Source organism: Octopus bimaculoides, chromosome 3, assembly GCF_046866305.1.
Source record: "Octopus bimaculoides isolate indiv1 chromosome 3, ASM4686630v1, whole genome shotgun sequence".
Taxonomy (NCBI): Eukaryota; Metazoa; Mollusca; class Cephalopoda; order Octopoda; family Octopodidae; genus Octopus; species Octopus bimaculoides.
The window spans coordinates 107,342,022-107,364,441 of NC_142930.1; the positions used below are offsets into that span (position 1 = coordinate 107,342,022).

A 22,420-nucleotide genomic window follows, 5' to 3' on the forward strand; every position below is an offset into this window, starting at 1 on the left:
AAGCACGAAAGAAAATCTGACTATGTTGGTTTGTACATGTAGTCAGAATGCTTCACTCTAGAGTGTTCAAAGCAACCTTCAGTTCTGAGCTTGCAAATGGAGGACACAGTGTTAGCATACTTCGTAAAAAATGCATTGAAAGTTACTTTCTCAGACTCTTGAAAGTATCTTGCTTGAGGCTGGTCTGGATTGAAAGAAGTTTGCACCATGACTCCAAGGCATTTGAACCTTCACAAGTTTATATAGCAGACATCAGACTTTCACAATTCTGGTGAAAGTAAACAGCAATGTTTGATCTATGGTAAATACTTCTGTCGAAATAGATCTCTGTCATAGTAAATCCTAAAGTAGAGCAGTCTTATTTTCCTTTTTCTTGTTTTTTGTGCTACTGCTAGGTCTTCATCAGATTTGATAAGAGAACCATCACGATGCCCTGAACCAAGCCAGGTTGAAAGTATGAAATGAGTGCACAATGTCACATAGACTTGCTTTTGAGTCTATCAGTCATACCTTACAAAATTTCATAGATAATTCTAATATCATGGGTATAGACACAGTCTTCCACTCTCATGATTCCAGATATACTCAACCAGTAATCTCAATGAGAAGAGCCACTGATGAGTTGAGAGCATATCTTAAGTTTGATACTGTCTGTCTTTGGGAATTCCTCTATGCTGATGAGCTAGCTCTTGTATCAGAATTTATAAAGGAGCTGAGGACGTTCCTGATACAGTAACTAAGAGTTTCTTCCTCACAGCGAAAGATCTGATTGTATTATGCTTGTGTACAAAGAGTGATGCTGCATGGTTGCAAGTTGTAGTCTTAAATGTAGAGGCTTTGCAAAGACTAAGGGGAGAAATTAAACAAGTATGCTTCACTGGATTTGTAACATTAGTGTGCATGAACGATAGGGTTAAATTAAGCTGAGAGAATAACTGCAAATAACAAGAATCAGATATAGTATGCAAAAGAGAAAACTGTAGTGGCATGTGATGTGTATGGAAGATGACAACTGTATAAGGAACTGCCACATGCTCCAAGTAAATAGAATCTATAGAAGATGACAAAGAAACATGATGATAGGTGACCTGCAGTTCTGGCAAAGGCCACCTCACAAGCATAGCAAAACATGTTGAAATATATATGTCTACATCTAGCCTTTCATCCATTTTGTACAAGTAAGCCTTCAGCTGCTGCCTTTTTTGCCAATCTGACACCTTCTCATCCCTCTACTCTTCCTCCCCTATTCACTGTACTTTGCTACCTGTACAATGAAAGAAACACTAGATTTGCTTATGCTTAATCCTACCACTATAACCATTTGTATCCAATACATCCCTTTCCAACACCTGTACTATCAGCAACACTCCTTCTCCCTCAGCTCCCATACATTTATCATGACACCTGGTTAATGAGGAATTGCACTATATCAAATACACCACATCCACCAGCCTTCACTCCCTCTCCCATCTATCACTATTTCTACTACTTACCATTCAAGCCATTTCTTGGTGGCAGACATTACCCTTATATAATGCTAGCCTCCACTTACTCTCTTTTAAGATACCCATTACTGAAATCCATTACACTCTTACCACTGACCATTTTCCAACTATCCATCACTTTATCTTTTCTATTAACCCAAAACATAGGGCAACCTCTCTAGTGTTGGTGCCACAATAAAATGAATTTATTACTCTTTGTAATGTGGTTATGTTATGAAGGGATTCCAGTTGTAGAAACAATGCCAAATTTTAAAATGTACAACTTAAACATGATCTAGCCTGTTTAGGAAGACAATAACTCTGAATAAGAAGAGAGACTCAGACCATGATGACCCATCCTTCCCAATCCAGTATGGAAAACGGACATGAAATGATGATTATGTCAGCAGCAACAGAGATCATAATTCTTATTCTTTTGTTCACCTTACTATGATCTGATATGCAGCACTTAAACGAGTTTGTTCAATTTGTAACAAGTTTATTAATCCTGTTTGGTATTTTTGAATTACTAAAATAATATATTTTCTGTTTCAGGCCCTTGCCAGTATGAGCATGACTCCTCAACCTATTAAAAACCTAGATGCTTTAGCTCAAAGTCCTGAACTACTTAAACGAAGAGAGAGCTTTGACTCAAACACTGGTTTCAATCCTCTTATATACGGTAATGATGTTGATTCAGTGGATGTGGCAACACGTGTTGCAATGGTAAGTTAAATTTTATTTTAAGTATATATGACATAAATATGACATAAATATAAAATAAATATAAAATAAAGGTATTGGGGTTGCACATATTTAACTAAAGTAATGAGAGTACTTGACAGATCCTGATTTGTTTTGATTCTGGGATGATAAAAGGTAAAGATCACATTGAAAGGTTTTTGTATGAGTACTCTATATTAGATAAAGACAAACAAAATAAAATATTGCAAGTAATTTCATTTTTATGATTTTGAGAAAAATGTCTTAGCTCGTGATTGTCATATATGACAGCTTGAACATACATAAGTTGGAATCTTCAGGAAATGGTTATTGCAAGGCATGAGCAATAAGATACACAAGAAGAGAAATGCCTAAATTGGGTGAGCTTGGGGTATGTAGCAAGCTACTTCAGAGAAGTAGAGGCAATGATAATAGTAATAGTGTGCAGAGCAAAAGGGGATAGACCATGTAGTGATCCAGAGGTTATATTGTGTTGGTGAATGGATCTTTGCCAATTGGTTGGATGGCCTTCTTTTATAAGCAATGAAGGATATTTGTGTGCCAAAGCTAAAGTATGATTTGGAATGTTATGTATGTGGAGGCCACCCAGAAACAGCATCAAATTTCATGAAGTCTAGTATTTGTAGTGATTTTGAGAATTTTAATTGAAATGTCTGAGACTAGAGAGAATGAGGTACAACATTGTTTCCTTAATGTAAGTAATGATTGTGTCTTTGTGCTCTAAGAGAGAGAGAGAGAGACGAGCTTTTCATGTCTCTCTTGTTGAATGTTATTGAGAAGCCAATGTGAGTTTAACATGTGATGTCTAAGTTACATGTAAATAAAATCTGTTATTTATTACCTGTTTAACATCACTACCTGATTCTTGGATGCCTTCAATATTACAAGCATTTGGATCAGATCTTCGATTTGAGAATAACTTCTCTCCTTTGTACCAATTTCAGAGGCCATGGAAAGAGTTATACACACTGTATTTCCTCTTCTAAATCACATAAAAACTAACAAATTAAAATTGAACCAGTTTCATTATGGAAGAGTCATGCTTGATATAGACGTTTTCGATCTAGTTTGGATTCTTTGCCATCAAATTTGATGGCAAAGAATCCAAACTAGATCAAAAACATCTATACCTTAAATACACATAAACTCTTATATCTACTTTTTACTGTAATAGCATTATTGGTATCATCCACAATTCAAAAGCATTACATTCTTGAAAATATTGCCATCAAATTTTATAACACAAAACCAATTTTCCTGGTGTTGTGCATGTTATAAATTGAGATGATTGAGGTGTGTATCAGTTGAAAAAAAAAATCAAGTAAAAAAAAATTAAGTAAAACAACCTCAATTACACAGAAATAACAATTTTTAAACACAGACTATAGTCTGCATACATAATATTTGGAAAAAAATTAGTGAATAATGATATAGTAATATCAAGTTACGTACACACTGCAAAAGCAGTTGACTTTGTATCAACATCTCTTGTGATGAGAGTATATCTTTCTGACATATGAATGAAAATTGTTAAAAATGAACATAGTGGAGTTGTGATATTGAGTAGTAAAAAGTGTACAATGTGGGAGGGAGTATTGTATGTTTAAAATTAATAGTAAAACACAGGTTAGTTAGATTGATATACCCGCAAGCAAGGAAGATGCAAAGGAGGAAGCAAATTACTATTGACAAGCCATGAAAAAACAAAGAAAAAATCAATTTAGAAAATTGATTAATATACTGCAAACAATAAATATGTACAGAAAATGACAAGGAGTAATCAAGTGTATATTAATGCTACACCAGATATTAGTTCTAAAAGAAAAAATTTATACATATGTATTAAGAGTTTAGTTTTTAAAATTGCTAAAATTAACCCAAGTTTTCTAAAATGTGAAACATGAAATATCACCATACACAGAAACATATAGTTGTCCCTTCATTCGCAGAATATCGTGTAACTAAATTTTCTATGTTAAAATGCAATGGAATAGTATTCATGACAAGGATATGTTCAATGATTTTTTCTGAGCAGTGTATAATATATAATACTGGTACAAAATGTAACAAAAGTGAAAATAATGGTATATGTATCTTTTAAATGACTATTATGATTCTTCCATGAAGAGGTAGTTTTCAATATAATTCAGTTTAAATTTACAAGAAACAGTTTTGTTGGCTTACCTGTGCTTTTGAGAAAAGGACGATGTAAATTTATCAGTTATTGTTAAGCATTTTATTGTATTTCAAGTTCTTTGTTTTGTGTATTTTTAATACTTCTTTATTAACCAAAAATGTTGATTTTGTTTATTTTAGGTCCGCTTCTTCAATTCTCCAAATATTCTTGGAAACTTCAGTGAACACACTCGAACACTTCGCTTGTATCCACGTCCTGTGGTTGCATTTCAGCTTTACAGCTTCCTGAAATCACGTCCAGTTAAAACACACTTTACAGCAAAGCTTGCTCGGACTCAAGTAAGTTATTTTGATCATCATTTTCATGTCTACTTTTCCATAGGTCAGGTGGAACTTGTTGATTCTTATTTTCTAAGGCCAGACACTTATCTTATTGCTAACCCTCACCTTTCCATACTTGTAACATTTGATTCACCTTTCCAAGTGAGGTAATATTTCCCACTATGGTCAGACATGTTTTCAAGGAAGACTGGAAGCAAAGGACTACACCTCGTCAATAATGCTCGTTTATAACTATTTTGTGATGCCAAAACAAGGAGACACAAACATGAGCACATGCATGCATACATATATGAGTGTTTGTATGTATACTGATATGTTCATATAAGGTCTGTGTTTCCATGCTAGCATGGGCTGGTCAAGGATCTATTTGAGATAAGCTTGTACAGTTAGATGCTCCTCCTGCTGCCAACCATTATCTACTTTTCAGCTAAGGACTTCATCATGCTTCACTGTTTACTTTGAATATAGTTTCTATTGCTGGAAGCCTTTACTAATGCCATGCACTTAACAGTGTACTGATTGCTTCTTTTTTTTTATTTTACACACACTGTAAAATTTCATCACTACCACCATTTTCTGTAACATTTGATTCACCATACTTGTGCAGGTAGTCAAATCATCTTTATTGTTGTGTCTTCTCCACTACATATTGCCACTCAATCTTTTGGAATATAACATTTTGAGAAGTCTTCACCACTTCATCCCAAGTCTTTCATGGCATCACTCTTTCACATGCTCCATTGACTTTGAGCTTATAACACTCCTTTTTAGAGCTCTTGTCCTCCATATGCCCATACCAGCACAAGCTTCTCTCTTGCACACTACAACTGATTCTTCATATATCATATAAGAGAAGGTTTTTGTCTTCAGCTCATTAATATGCTTTCATTGATGCACACTAATGTTACACATCCAGCAATGTCTACTTGTTTCACTTCTTTCTAGTCACAAATCCTCTGCATTCAAAGCCCAATCATGAATCAGGCTTGCATTAAATATAGATTGAGAGTGAGTGTGCATATGTGCATGCATGCACGTGTGTGTGTCCTCTTGTCTTGACTCACTGCAATATTTGTAAGCAAGCATCACCACCAAACAAGTGGCGATGTTTGCTTACAGTCTTCTGTGAAAACATGTCTAACCATAGAAAACTATTTCCTTGCTTAGAAAGAGGTGAGTGTTGGCAAATCAAAGAGCATCCAGTCATCTGATCCAAGCATGCATGGAAAAATGGACATTAAAACCATGATGGTAATAATAATGATGAATGATGACACCTGATTTCAACCTCCTTTGAATTATTGTGTATGTGGTTATAACTTGTGCCCATTAATATGTGGTTGTGCAATCCTGGAACAATCAAAAGCAAAATTAAGACGATCTTACTCATTTTTAGACTCTGTTTTTTAATATTAATGTTCTGTATATGCTGCTAAAGTGGTTGTTCATTTATATATTCATTTAGTAAGTATTAAATGATTACTTTTATAACAGGCAGTTGAATTTTATGCCGAATGGTCTTTGTGTCCATCTAATGTGGTGTTCCTGCGTGTTCAAACTGCCGTCTATGATCCATCTTTAATTGGAGATAAACCAAAATGGTACTCACATCAACTTCAACCAGTGGAATTTAAAGTTTATGACAGTAATTCTTCTCTTGGAGCAGCTTTAACATCTGCATCAGAAATACACAGTGATGATAATCCAACTGGTTAGTAATTATATCCTTTGACACCATACAAACTTATTTTGTTCAATTTTGTCTACTAAGGAATATGTTAAGTTTTAAGATGATTTTATTTTTCTTCCTGTTAAAATTAATTTCAAGTAGAAAATACTTCTGATTATATTCTTTTTTTTTTTCTTTTTTAAATTGTTGTGTGGTAAGTTTGCTTCCCAACAACATGGTTCTGGGTTCAGTCTCATTGTGGTACCTTGGACTGACCAAGCCCATGTGAGTAGATTTGGTAGATAGAAACTGAAAGAAACATTGTGCATGTGTGTGCTTGTCCCCCACCACTGCTTGGCAACTGATGTTGGTGTGTTTACGTCTCCCATAACTTTGTGGTTCGGCAAAATAGATTGATGGAATAAGTATCAGGCTTTCAAAAATAAGTACTGAGGTTGATACATTTGATAGCACTTTGCAATTTTGGTCATGCTGATGGGTAGATCATTTCAAACCAGCTAGAAAGAAGCAAACACTTGTAATCACTGTGGATACTGTGAGATGATTGGATGATATCTGTGGCCTTACACAGATGATATCTGGAGCCTTAAAATTAACCATGGTATTGTGGACTTTGCCTTGACTAAATTTGGTATACCTTGCATCAGCTATGTGTGGTTCATTTCAGTAATAACATTTTATGATAATGATTCCCTAACTCCGTTACAGTGTATCAATCAATAACAAAAAAGATATTTAATATCTTAGATTATTGTATGCAAAGTATTAGCTCTTAATTCATGATATTTAAGATACAACATTTTAAAAACTATCTCAGTTTGGTTTCCCAACCCTGTACATATATGATGGACCAAGTCATGAAAGTTTCAGTGAGAATCATATCACAGATAATCCAGAACTGAATTAGATATTCCACTATTGGTAAATTACATTTTGTTCCTGAAAGTTAACCATCCTTAAGTACTTTGCATGATGTTATCAACTTGTATATTTGAGTGTTCATGGAGACATTGGCCTTTTTCAAGTCATAAGTTTCCAAAACATTTTTTTTTTAAATGGAAAACTCCCCATCAAAAGGGAGGAAATTTGACTTTTGTGGGTGTCTTGATCCGAAACTCTGCCATTTATAGTCATTTTTAATTGTCCATTTAAATTTTATTGAAACAGTGTCATTTCCCAAAATTTCAGAATTCATTTATCTCTGTACCCACTTCAAATGTGCCAAAAGTAAGTCCCTGCGGCTTGTACTTTTGGATTTAACTACGTCTGAAAATATTGTGAAATTGACTTCGTGACATGTAACAAAATAGGCTTTACATAAATATTTAAAAAACTGCCAAAAATGTTTCATTTTCAAAAGCCTAAAAAATAAAATAGGCAACTGCTATACCATGGTCACTATTAATTTGTAATTTGAAGATGATTATCACCTCAGTTTCAAAGATATGACATGACAAATATGGCTAATTATTCATATAGGCCAATTAGGCAAGATTTCAACCAATTCACTGACCATTCAAATTGTCATATTTCCTAAAGTATTCATCCAAATTTCACAAATGAGGTATCAAAATGGTGTTTTTTTATTTTTTGATGCTTTTTTTTATGCTCTCCAAGAAAAAGTATGGTAGAAATTACATTTCAATATTTTAAAAAATTCATAGCAATACCTACAAAACAGTCAAAGCAAAGAGTATGTGTAAATTTTTAAAATGTCTTTAACTCTGTTCTATATTTAAGAGATGAGGAGTTATGTACATTATTTATATTTGACGGATATTTGTCCTCATCTTGTTTGTTGTTAACACAACATTTCAGCTGATATACTCTCCAGCCTTCATCAGTTGTCTTGGAGAAATTTCGAACCTGGGTTCTCATTCCTAAGGTATAAGAACCAGATTCTTTTAGTTTACGTATTTTCCAGTGTTCTCTGTCTATTATTTTAACTTCATCCCACAGGGGGAGGTGGTCTCCATTTTTCCATACATGATCAGCTATACCCGATTATCAATATCCCCCCTTGTCACAGCTTTGTGATGTTCCTGTATCCTTATTTTGAAGGGGTGGCATGTTTAACCTTTGTATAACCTACCACAGCTGCATGGGATGGAGTACACACAGTTCTTGGTCATATTCTCTTCTATTGCTGGTTTTACTCAAAGATATTTGTGAAGTGTTGTATTACTTTTGAATACTGTCCTGATTTCATATGGGCTGCATATCTTTTGTATCTTTACGGAGAGGCCTTTCACATAGGGTAGACAGACTGTGGACATTTTATCGGTTTCATCGTTTCTTTTCTTCATAATTGGAGTGGAGAGTATGCTTTTGGGGTAGTTGTTGCTTAATAGATTGTTAATTAGCTTGATCATTTCTTTGTGGTAGGTATCACGATTGCTACTTATATTAATTGCGGAGTTCTCGACTGGTAGCACTTGCATGTGCGAGTTGTTTGCAAGACATCTATATATATATATATATATATTTCTTTCAGACGAGAGTGGTAGTGACAGTGATGGAGCAGACAGTACTAGTTCATCATACTCATCACTAAGTGATTTTGTTACTGACATGGTCAACAGCGAAATTGATGGAGATACACCAAGTGAGTATTATGTTACAGCATAGATTTAATTTTTTAAAGTTCTATCTGTAAATTCAGTCCCTAATAGTATAAAGTTTTGTTAACTTAATTCTTTAGAAAATGTTCAGATTTGATTAATTCATTTTTCTTTACATATAGCAAGTTTTTAAGCTTGTCATTTTGTTTACATATATCTCCTTTAGAGAGACTTAGAAATATTAATAACTCTATTTCTGAAAACCAGTGGATAGATTCCACTGAAATTAGATAAATAACCTTCGAGCAGATAGTCAGCAGCGCCGCCTGGCTAGGGCTTGGCTGCTCTGCATTGACAAGGGGCAACACCCTGAAACTAGTCTGCAGATGCCAAACCAGCAGGGGGACACTGCTGACCTCCCCTGTTCGAAGGTTATAAAGGACACAGGTTTCGTGTGTCACATAGCTAGCTAGAGGCGATGGCTTCTTGGAGCTAATTCACGGCAGCTTTCGTCCTAATTTTGGGACTGCCATGTTGGCTTGGCGATAACTATTAATTTCCAGTACCGCTGCCGTAGTCTCCTTTAGAGAGACTTAGAAATATTAATAACTCTATTTCTGAAAACCAGTGGATAGATTCCACTGAAATTAGATAAATAACCTTCGAGCAGATAGTCAGCAGCGCCGCCTGGCTAGGGCTTGGCTGCTCTGCATTGACAAGGGGCAACACCCTGAAACTAGTCTGCAGATGCCAAACCAGCAGGGGGACACTGCTGACCTCCCCTGTTCGAAGGTTATAAAGGATACAGGTTTCGTGTGTCACATAGCTAGCTAGAGGCGATGGCTTCTTGGAGCTAATTCACGGCAGCTTTCGTCCTAATTTTGGGACTGCCATGTTGGCTTGGCGATAACTATTAATTTCCAGTACCGCTGCCGTAGTCTCCTTTAGAGAGACTTAGAAATATTAATAACTCTATATATATATATATATATATATAATGTGTGTGTGTTTGTTTGTGTGTATATATATATATATATGTGTGTGTGTGTGTGTGTGTATGTATGTATGTATGTATATATATATATATATATATATATATATATATATATATATTCAAGAAAAGTATTATCTATGTGTAGATTAGAAGTGTTAGTTTCTATGTATAAATTTTTCAGTAAGCACAGACTGACACTTCTGATCTACACATAGATAATACTTTTCTTGAATAAATACCAATAAAAGTCATCAAACAAAAATAAACACTGCTTTTTTTTTTTCTCTTAATTCTCTAGTTTTTGTGCCTGAAAACCAAATCCTGGCAGTTGACCACTCAAAAATATTCTCCCCTCCCAGCAAACTACTTGTTCCTGAAACAAATATCAGCACAAATGAATCAAGCCTTACAACGCATGAAAGTGATGGGGATTCTTCAGCATCCTCTAGTCCAACATACAGTCAAGATAATCATCCTTCGTTTGCTGAAGATCAAAAAGAAGTTGTAAGTATAAAATTGTTAGCATTTAATTCAAGAAATTATATGATAAATTATGTGGAAAAAGTTATTCCTTTTTATAGCAGATGATTTCTCTGTCAAATATAATTCTTATTTATTTACATTGTTTTGGATTAATCATACATTATCTCATAGCTCAGAGATTTTGATGATTTAATAGCTTATTTTTAGAATGATGTTGTACGGTAGGTGTGAGAAGCCAGATCTGACAGGTTTGAACATAAAGCAGGTTGAGTATTTGGACCAGATACGGCTAGTTTAAATGCAAGAGGGTTTAATTTGTTTTGATAACTAACAAGCTTCACAGAAATACTGTAACAAAACAAAAACATGTGAAATTTTGTCTTATAGTCCTAATTTTTATATAACTAATTTATAAATTAAAGTTTTTTCTTTATAGCTTGTTTGCATATCTAATTTTCCATAGCTTCAACGTATCAATTTGTGTACACAAAAGTCGAAATGAAACTATTGGCTTGAATTATGCCAATATTTTATAGATAATTTTTCCTTATTCAATGATTTTATTCCAGTATTACATAACTACATTATAGAAACAATGTCTGTTGTCTTAAAACTCAATGATTCAATCTAAATTATCTGAAATACTGATATGAGGACTGCCAAACAGTATCTTTGAAAAATATGGTTAAGAAAGTTGTGTGATAAGTGGCAGAAATGCAAACACATGTTAGAGCTACCACCATTTATCCAGTGTGCATCTGTATGCATATACAGTACATACAGTGCATGTATATCGAGTAATAAAATAGCATAGTTTGTAGTAAATTATATATATTATCTCTGAAAAATAAATTTCTACTGTTCATTAATGTTTTTAGGTGCCTGACGTTTTTCAATATGATCCCAAAAATACATCAGTGGAAAGCAAACTATCAAATAGGTAATTTTCTTTTTAATTTCATTCTTTTTTTATTTTTGTCTTTAGTGACAATTTCGTATTTTTAAAATAAATTTCTGGGTTTTCCTTTCTTCTGTTAGGATTTTTTATTTAATGTTCATAAAACTAGTGTATTTGAGTCATCAAAAATGGCAACAGTTTCATCGGTTATTTTGAAAACAAAGTTTTTTCCTATCTTGATGTTTCTTACAAAGATATATATTTATTCATTGCTAGAGGGGACCTATTCAAACATTGCATAGTTTGAATAGGCCCTCTCCAATATAGCATCTTGCCATTTGCTGTGTTTCTTTGTCATTTCTTTTATGAGATTCAGCATTATGAGATCAACTTTCATAATTTCTGCCCATATTTTCCCTGGTCTTCCTCTTCTGCAATTACTTTCTCCTTGGATCTCCTGGCACTTGTTTTACCATCTGCTATTGTTCACATTCATTATATGTCTGTACCAATGCACTTTTTTCTTTTACAAAGTACATCTGATTCCTCTTATACTCATGTCATTCCTTCTCTCTTATTTCCCAACATTTTCACATCATCTCTTAACTACCTGTCCATCTCTATCTTTTTATCTCCCCATTCTTCTCTATCATAACCCTCTCTTTTATTGGACTCTTCCATCTCCTTTCTCACCTCTTGTGCCATATTCTAATTCACATGATCTCCCCTCCCTCTCTCTTTAAACTTTACCATTCTCCATCATTCCAGAACTCTACTGGTTTCTTGTCATCTTCAATCCCATCTGTCTCTCATCCCTCACCTAGATACTGACGGTGTTCTATCAATATAACTTCAGCATTGTAAACAGAGAATGAAAACCTATTCAGATGTGAACTCTGCAAGCTACAGTAAAAGCAATCTGTCTAAGAAAACAGTAACTCTGAATAAAAGTTAACAGAATGTAGAATGAAGATGTTACTCTTGGTAGGCAAACCCTGAAGTGTCAGTGGCATGATGAGATGCACCTAGTCCTTATTATAACGTGGTTGCTGACAGGAAGGGCATCCAATCTGTAAAACAATGCCAAATTCATGAAGTATTCCATTGTGGGTGTGTATACACATATAGCATTTTAAGACTTTTTTCCATGCTGACATGGATTGGATGGTTTGATAAAATCCAGCAGATTAAAGGATCTTTGATTTGCTCCAGTATCTCAGTTTTGGCAGGATTTTTACAGCTGGATACCCTTCCTAACACCATCAGTGCATTTTTTGGTACCAGTACCAGAGAGGATGCTATGACCTTAACAACGCTAAACAATTCTCACAACCCTGCATTGACTTCACTTGATGTGCCAATTGCTTTACAGTGAACTGGGTGCATTTTACATGCAGCAGCACTTTTAATGTTACCTTGTAACTTACAGAACTAAAGCCTAAAAAAGTGCCATAGCTGAAAGAAAAATAGGAGAGAGGGTGGTAACCTGAGATGAAGTCTTGAAGTTGGAATATGATTTGGAGGAATCATATTTCAACTTATTGTTGTGAGAGGGTGATAGAGGGGACAAATAGCAATAGTGTTAGAGAAAGGAATATTAAGAAAGAAAGAGTGTAGTGACAGAGGTTAGTGAGAGAGAGTTAAAAAGTGATAAAGACAGTAGCATGAGCTGCATAAGAGTAGATATTGTACAACTCTATGTATATATGTAAATTTACGCATTAATTATTGATGCACTTGATTGTTAGCAAACATTTGTCTGTACATGATTTCTTTTTTCTGTTCCAAACAACTATTACAGGCCTTTTATGCTTTGCACTTCTCAGAAGTTTTTATTGGAATCCTTCTTTATGTTGATATATATATATATGAAATTGTGGATGGCATTCTAAATTGCTTTAACATCATGTTGAACTGGGAGGGAGTATTTTGGTAATATTTTTAGGCAATAGTTGTTCACAAGTATAATGTTCACAGAAATTTGGCATAATTGACATTTTCAGTTGCATCTTGGATGTATATGAGCTACACTGTTTCTTTCATTTATTAGATATTTCTTAGTTATCTCCTGCTCTTGGATCACAAAATCAGGATGTGACATGATGTCATGGCCTCAATTCCAAAAGACACTACACTTCATGTTAATATGATCATCATCTTCAAGCTTACAGAAGACATGCCCATGCATGATGCTTTGCAATATGCAGTATGTCTCTTTTAGATCTTTGTTGGTGTATGCTAGTTCTACAATTCTGTGTTCAAATAGGAAGTCAATGAGAAGTATTTCATGAGGAGCTACTGATGAGCATTTAGTTGATGCATTTATTTTTGCTGTCATTTTGCAGAAGCTAAGTGATAGGACATTCAAAGGTTATTTGTTCTAATCTTGTGCCTCTCCCTCCCACTTTTCTCCTAATTTAGAACTTGTCAATATCACTGTGTCTGTGGAAGTTTGAGGTGATGTCAGGATCTTGTAGGTTTTAAAGTCTATGAAAATTTCCTCTTTTGACCAATCATGTATCTCAAATATAGTCTGTGTTTATTGTTAAATTGATTAACTATCTTTGTATCTTAATTTGAATTTTTTTTATTATATAATATATTTTAGTTCTTCAAGATCTGTAACTGGTGGAGGTAAGCCAGGTTATGTACAACCATTGTCCTCAAGTGCAAGTTCACAAGCTCCTGTCGTTCCATCACTGAAGTCAAATGCCAATGAGAAAAGAAATGCACCCTATTCACTACCCCTCTCTGAGAGAACACAGTCTTTGGAGTCTCCTGTTGGCCCTAGTCGCACTAGTGGTACTCCTAGTTATTCAAGTCAGAAACCTGCTTTTGGTGCCATCTCTACTGCTCACACATCAGGAAAACGTCCTCTAAAATTAAAGGTAAACGTTAAACCATATCTAATTTTTGATTATATTTTAACTCTTTTTGTAAAATTTCTAGATACTGGAAACTTGTGTATATATACTGATACATTCTCATAATTACAGAAAATTTGTTTTCTCATTAATATAGATCATCTATAGTTGCCATTTTTTGTTGACAAAAGTTTTTTTCAATTTTATCACTTGAATTTTTATACCAAAAATAGAGATCTATAATATAGTTGCTCCTAGTTGATCATTAATGTTAGTTTTCATAATGTGAATATTTGTAGATGCTATCTCATGTGTTGTCAGATTTTGCAGAAATTATATGACACGAGAATAATACATGACTAGACATAGAAGACATTACAGGGTTTACAATTGACATTTATTTTTCCAGAAGAAAGTAACTGATGTCTGAAATTTACTTTTTAAATAATTAGTTGGTTTGGATTATGGAAAGAAACAATAGGTATTGATTCTTTCTGGTTAGTTGTTTACAGCATTCATGGAGTGTAGCATATCATTTTTTTTCTTTCTTTCTTAGATTATTAGTAATTAGATAATTATGGTGGGCAAAATTTAGGCATTTATATACATTTTTCCATACTGATCTGTAATATATTATTCTTCTTTACCTATCAATATTCTGTATTTGACTGTGACAGATCTCACTTATGATTAATTTTTGAGGGCTTAACATTTAATATCACTTCTTTTTCATTCAATAAATGTAATTACTGGTACTGTACATTTTATATGAATATATAAATTAATTGTGTAAGTGAATACCACAAATCTAATAGAGAACCCTTCATATATGCATGAATATTCAATTTATTGCAGTTCTTTTAGACTAGTGCTAAATATCACCAATTATCTTTAGCTTCTTTGAATATTATTTTTGACTATTTTACACTTGCTGCATTTTACCAATTCTCATTTTATTTATTACATTTCAGCAACTGTCTGAATCTTCAGACAAATCTCCTACTGCATCATCTATAATGTCCACTATCAGTAGTGAATTGAGTGGCTTAGCTCAGAGCACTAGTAGCACCTTATCGGGATTTCTGGGAGAACTGGCTGGTAACTTTTTTATTTATTCATTTTATAATTCAACACCAAATTTTATGTTTATAGTTAAATATATTTTTTCTTCAAAAGCCTTTACTACTACTACTACTATTACCATTATTATTATCATGTTTTCAACAGTTACATGTGAGGTTCTGCTGCACCACCTGCAGCAGGTTCTATTCTTAAGAAGTTGAGTAATCATTTAGAGCAGTCATAGGCAAGCTGCAACCATCAGAACTTTATGAATGGCACACTAATAATAAAAAAATTGCCTTGATTTTTTTTTTTTTTTTTTTTTTTTTAGTAGTGCAATCCACCTGATGGTAAGTCATGGTTGATGTGGATCATTTTTCAAAAAAAGCTTACCGATGTCTGGCTCAAAGTCTGCCTTAGGAGACCCATATGCGATGTGTCATAGTACCATGTATCAGTTATGTAAGAGTATATATTGCGTTACTTTATTAGACGGAGATTGCATTGATCTCCTTGATTGTCAAGATATCTCAGTGTATCAAAATTTGTTAGCTTTGGTATATACTACCCCGTGAGCACAACTGCCTCCTTACTCAGTCATGTCCCTAAGTCATGTCCTTTGTAAAGATGGCATCCAGAAATGATGTGATCAGTTTGTTTTTTTGTAAGAACACCAACTGCAGACCAATCAATATTGGTCTGCAGTTGGTGTTCTCCACTTTTATTATTACATTTTGGTAGTTTTTTGTGCTTAGTTGTTGACCCTGAGCCACCAAAATCAGACCTTGTATTTCTACTTTTAGTTTGGAGCTTCTAAGCTACTGTTGGATTTCATACTAATTTTCTTTCTGTAAAATATTGACAACATATTGACTTAGAAAAGTTTTCTTGCCACTTTTTTTTTTTTTTGTAGTTTTTGAGGTTCCATTTCAGTTTTATCCTCTTCTTTTAAGTTTTTCTGTTTCAATAAGTAAACTGTTTTCTTTATTGTAGAAAGCTTGTAGCTTCTATTTCTTTTTTTCTTCCCTGAGCATTTTGGTTTACTTTATATTCCTTAATTAAACTAAACAGTTTCCTAAACAGTTTCCTAAATGCTTTTCTTAACCTATTCACATTATACTGTTACAGAATCCATATGAGTTTGTAATTTCAGTAAGTATAGTTACTATGTGGCATGAAAAACTGAATTTTCAGGCACAAATTCTGCATCGACATGGTCAGACAATGACTGGCAGAAGTGAAAAAAATGAATAGGCTAAAAGTATCACAAGAAAGCAGTGGATAATGGCATAATTGCAGTGAATGATATATGGAGTGAGGTGTAACCATGGATATCTGATTGAGACATAATTTGTGTGACAAGAGGTTAGTGAGGGAGACATATATTGAAAGAAAGGGTTGGCAGAGTTATGTTGATTCAGCAGAAATGGGCACCCAGATACACAGTTACAAAGAAATAAAGGAGTAAGGTATTGAATCAAAGATAACCTCAGATAGTTGATAGTAGAGCTAGTTGTAAAATTGGAAATAGGTATTCATACCTCTAAGGATTAAAGTTCTGAGTTGAAAAATGAACCATTGTTTACTGATTTGAGAGGTTGCCTTTGGATCATAGCATCAGCAAACAAAAACAGAATGGTAACAAAGTGGAGTGACCAGAGAAGTTAGAGTAGCTAATAATGGAATTGAAGAGATGCAGTATGTATTCAGTAGATTCTCACAAAGCACTCACCTAAACAGTGATTAATCTCTATAATATACAAGATGTTGCAGTAACAATACGTAAACACTCAATCAGATTAGCAGTAGTGCAATCGATGTGGTTGTAAATTCAACTTGCATTGAGTTTTTAGATGATGTTGGAGGTGAAGGGACAAGTGTTGCATCAGGTGTTAGAATATGTGTAGGTTTCAGGTTGAGTATGACTGAAAGCATATACTTAGCTGGTGGATGAGTGTGGAGCAGAAAGGAGTTGGCAGACAGGCAGGTGCAGAGCAGTTATGCAGCTAAATGCGCAAACTCAACAGCTTCATGTCTGGCAGTTTGGGAGAGCATCTGGCAAGGAAGAAACAATGCATTTAATGGGACATTAAATATGTAAACTTAGACTTTTTCTTTATGACAATCATTTTGTTTCATCACATTTTTATTTTTATGAAAAATTTTGTTATGCCTCACTTCACTTTGACTTGTTAATTAAAGCCCGTATATCCTATCACACAATGAGGTCCCCTAATTACTCTAATTTATATCATATATGTATTCATTGAAGTAAACTGTTTTATTTTTCCTTCATAGGAGAAATTGCTATCCTGCAGGTTTTAGATTTTATTGATGAAATGTAGAGATCAAATTAGTTCATCTACACTTTAAATTGTCATTGATCATGAGAAGAGATATTAGAGCTGCATAAGCTATCTAAATTAATGAAATAATAACTATGGCTGAATAATGAGAAAGAAATTGTTACTGGACATTGTATGTTTATATCTGAATTTTAAGCACAGTACAGCACAACATGCTTTTGGTGGTTTGTATTTAATATATGCAAGATGTTTTTAAGACAAAAATATTGGAACTAATGTTTGAAATATGTCTAAAGTATTGTTTAAGTACTTATATTGATATTATTTTTTTGTTCCTTTGTCAGGGAATAATCGATCTGTTATGCCAAACTTCCACAGTAAACCGCAAAATAAACCATTTGCACCTTTAGGTAAGTTACTTCATACACCTTTAAACTGCAGCCTACTATGCACCCCTCACACTCAGTTTCTATCTCTTAGTCATTTTAGTTATTTCACTTTCTTTAAGATCATTCTCTGTTTTTTGTCATCATTATCAATTTACATCCTCCTTCTGTGCTGGCATGGGTTGGATAGTTTGATAAGAGATGGCAAGTCAAAAGACTATCTACTTTGGCATGATTTGTATGGCTAGATATCCTTCCTAATACCAAATACTTGAGTGTAGTTGGTGCTTTTTACATAACCCCAGTAGCAATAAGGTCACCAAGCAAATTGCAAGTCAAGACTCCTCAACAATGAGAAGTATTGAGGGTGGTAGCTTTGTGCCAAGTAATAAGAGGTTAAAGTATGAATAGCGGAACAGGAAGGTGTCATTGCTACCATGTATATTATGCTAAAACAGTATGTATCATTTAATTGACCTAAAATTTAAGATTGCTGTTTTGGAAAATATTTTAAAATGTAGTTCTCTTTTATTGATTTTATAGGTAACCGAAGAGCACGAGTTGAGAAATCTGGATTAGTAAAACAAGCTACAAGCCAACGACCACGTGAGATCACAAGGCAACAATCTACTGAATCCCGGCCTAATTCTAATAGGTTGGTACAATTCTATCATCTTTTAAATCAGACTTAAATTATTATACTATACAATTTTCCAACTCTTACCTTTGTCAATCCCCTAGCATCAGTTCACAGAAATTGTTTTAAACCATTGAACATGATGCAGTCATATCTCTTTTGCTGAGCAATCAATTCTTTTCAAAACCAGCTTTCTCAATATTATATGAAACAGATATTTGCCCATATATGCTCACTTCACATCTTTGTATGGAATTATTCTTTAAGTCTCTTCTAGCTGTTCTGAACTATTGACAGAATATCAGCACTTATCACTCGTTTGGTTATATATAAAATTAGTATTATACTTATTGTGGGCTATAGGTATAATATTCTTTCTGTATATTATTTGCCAGGTAATCAGATATAGAATTACTACTTTCTTTATGGATGTTTGTTGTAAATATAGATGGTCTGTATAATAAAAAAGGTAGAAAAAAAACAAGAATACTGTGTAATGTTGTCTTGAGATAATCTACCCAAAATGGTAAAAACATTTACAACCATCAAAGCCACTTCAAGCTAGTTTTAAAGGCACAAATGGGATTACAAAGATTATTGTTGATATTTCAGGAATTACTTTTAATTTTCAATTTTGGTGAGGAACCTTCAAAAAGAAATGAATGCAGTGAAAATAATGAAAATATAAATTTTTTTAAATTCCTTAGGTTACATATTTTATAAAATTAATGAATCTGTATTGATTTTTTTTTTTTAATTTAAGTGTATTAACTATTTTCTTTTTTATTTTGAATCTAGTGAAAACCAATCTTTCTTGAAAGAAATTATAAGTTCTGTTGTGGAAGGACATGGTGTAAGTTGGTTGAAAATCAATCGCCTCAAGAAATTAATGGAAGATGAAAATTATCGTAATTTTGTTGTTAGCCGGCTAAACAAGAACCTAGATAAAAAACTAACTGATGACTCCCAGCATATTGAAGATGTTGTAAGTTTCCTGCCTTTTTTTTTTTTACATTTTGCAGCAAGTATGTAATTTTTACAAAATTGTATTGCTGTTATTATACTATGTGTATTTCATCATCATCACTACATTATGCTTTCAGAACATAGATCACCTAAATGACAGAAGCTATTAACTATATTTTAGAGAGCCTGCTAAGCATATGAAAGAATTTATTTTACTAATGCTGTGACTACTAACTACTCTTGTGCACCTGCTATGTATAAAGATCTTTCCTCATTGTCAGCCTGCCTGTGGTGCTACTGCATCTCTTGTGCACACAGTTTGTATTGGCACAATACAGAGAGCCTACCTATTTTATTCAACATACCAAGCATGGTAACTCTCCAAATGGCTCTGTAGAGTCCTACCTTCTTTCCTACTAACAAAATTTCATCTTTGCTAGGTTTACTTTAAGGCTTCTTGATTCTAGGTTTTACTTCCAAATATCTGATTAACATGTGATGAATATGCAAAAGGAGTAGAATCTTAGAAATTTGAAGGTATTTGGGTTTCTAGTGGAGTGAAGGTTTCCAGATTGACAATAAGACACTTTTCCTTGTGTAGGATAACACCTCAGTTTGAGATGTAGTCAGTGGAGCAGTCTGCAAGCATTGGGTTACAAGATTAAGAATTTCTTGATATTTGCTATTGACATTAAAGAGAGCCCATAGAAGTGGCCCTCCAAATGACATCTATTCTCTTCTGTGTGCAGTTTATGACACAATGAGGTTGGAGAAAGTTGCAGTCAATTTATTGTACCTTTTAGTGAATTACCTTCTTAAAAATAACACTAAACATAGTATCATTTTAAAAGTAATGCAATTTTCTCCAAAGATTTTTATGTATGTACCACCTAAATGTGTATACAACTGTATTATTCACTTTTCATCTCCATAAACATATGTTTTATTTCTTTTAGTGTGTAAATCGTCAAGTATTTAAAGGCATGTTGACTGTATTGAGAGCTATGGTCCATGGTTTAGAATATACATATACAAACTATGGACTTGGTGGTATGGCTAGTGCATTTATGGTGCTCGAAATATTACACACACATTATTGGTTGAAAGAAGTTGGCAATAACAGCAATAAAAGTGAAGCTAGTGTCACACCTGAGGTAAGTTATATTCTGCTAAAATGTTATATTTCGTTTTTATAAGTATATACATTTCATTTCTCAATTTAAAAAAACATTTTACATATCATATATGAATATTTTAACAGCAGCCAGTTATGTGGCTGAATCTTGAACTTTGAGGATTGTCTCATATAACTATATCTTCACAAGCATTGTTTTTCATACCTTTATGACAGATACCTTCTGCCATTAGCTCATGGTGATTGTTATTTAGCACAATAATTATTTCTGGATCTTAAAAGTAATACAACATACTCTGTCATACTGCATCCCAAACATTGAGCTGCTTACTACTTCAGGTCATACTGAAGTAGTTTAACATATCAAAGTTGGTTGTATGATCTGTTTTCAAGCATTTCTTCATATAATATGGGTCTGTATTAGCACAGCTGACCAAAGCTGCTCAATAAGAACAATTTCATATTAATATATATATGCTTTTCAAGAATACATCTCATTTTTAATGGCTACTTATTGCACATATAAACTTGCTTGACTTATATCTACCTAAATATTGTCTACTCTTTTTCCACATTATTTTTATTTTTTACTCTTCACACAATTATTAATAATTTTCATTTCTCCTAGAATTTTAGGAAAATGATTTCCTTTAAAAACTTTCATTCTATATTTTGGACTTTTTGATTAAAAAATTTTTTTATTAGCTTTCTCTCTGATATATCAACTTGATCTGAAATTATGTGTTGCAACAGACACTTTTGCATTTTGTGCAAGTCATATTAGTTATTCATTAAAAACATGCACTACTGAATTTACTCATTAATTTTTTTAATTTTTGTTATTTACAAGTTAACATGTATCTAAGACAATGACGGTCTCTAGATGAACACGCCTCTATGTTCTTGTTTCATCTATAAGAAATAGGAGCTAATTCTTTCTTATTTCATATCTTACTGTCTTTAGTGCTACAGCATTTTTAATAAGAAGTTTTCTTATTATAAACTAATATTGGTCTATATTAACTTTCCAATAATATATTTTTTTGTTTTACCTTGCAGATTTCATCCCCCTATGGAAGCAGAGAAAGCCTTTCATCGAAAGGTGAGGACTCACCCAAAAATCCTGAGGCCAGAAGCTTGCATGAGGAGCACATGGTGGCTGCCCTTGGTATGCGGCATGCTACTGTTTTACTTGCTCTAGAATGCTTGTAGGCAGCTTTTAAGCACTAAATTATGCCTGAAGGTCACTTATACATAGATACTAAAGCAAAGCTCTTCATCATATAAGTAAATTATTTTAGTGAATAGATTATTGATTTAAAATGTTAATATTGTTTTGATATATTAGGAGTATTGATGAATGTATTTGCATGACATTATTCATTTGTTAAATTGAATTTATGATGCAAACTTAATATAATATGAGAAAAGGTACTTTAATTGAAGATAACCTTTCTTCATTGTGTAGTATTTAAAATTTATTCTGCTTTAGACTAAATGAAAATTTTATGCTATATATATAAACTATTAAACTTGTGAATTTCATAACATAATTATCTTTAAGTTCACCATTTTAGTTGTGAATCATCAGTTTAAAGAATTTTGTTCTTATCTAATTTCTTTAAACTATGATATTTTTACTAATGGCATTAATCAGATAATATGAATCAAAATCCTTTCCTCATTACATGATTTTAAAGCTACGAAAATAGGATGTTTTGATTAATACATT

General features: G+C 33.3%; 1 protein-coding gene across 14 annotated transcripts in view; it reads left to right on the forward strand.

Moving 5' to 3' along the window:
• The window catches only part of LOC106882707 (MAP kinase-activating death domain protein), a 187,391-nt gene that overhangs the window by 50,833 nt on the left and 114,138 nt on the right, over positions 1-22,420 (forward strand). For 10 of the 14 annotated variants that reach the window (XR_016241168.1, XR_016241167.1, XM_089349432.1 and 7 more), the window contains 13 exons: positions 2,040-2,210; positions 4,545-4,703; positions 6,201-6,417; positions 8,891-9,001; positions 10,250-10,455; positions 11,313-11,374; positions 13,941-14,220; positions 15,168-15,294; positions 17,909-17,974; positions 18,494-18,605; positions 19,386-19,572; positions 20,510-20,707; positions 21,748-21,856. Coding sequence is in view for 11 of the 14 variants with exons in the window: in XM_089349432.1 (XP_089205558.1) it covers positions 2,040-2,210; positions 4,545-4,703; positions 6,201-6,417; positions 8,891-9,001; positions 10,250-10,455; positions 11,313-11,374; positions 13,941-14,220; positions 15,168-15,294; positions 17,909-17,974; positions 18,494-18,605; positions 19,386-19,572; positions 20,510-20,707; positions 21,748-21,856 (2,005 nt within the window). In the remaining 3 variants the exon portion in view is untranslated. The remainder of the gene's footprint in view (positions 1-2,039; positions 2,211-4,544; positions 4,704-6,200; positions 6,418-8,890; positions 9,002-10,249; positions 10,456-11,312; positions 11,375-13,940; positions 14,221-15,167; positions 15,295-17,908; positions 17,975-18,493; positions 18,606-19,385; positions 19,573-20,509; positions 20,708-21,747; positions 21,857-22,420) is intronic. The other 4 variants (XR_016241169.1, XM_089349435.1, XM_089349441.1 and 1 more) reach the window with 1 other exon arrangement.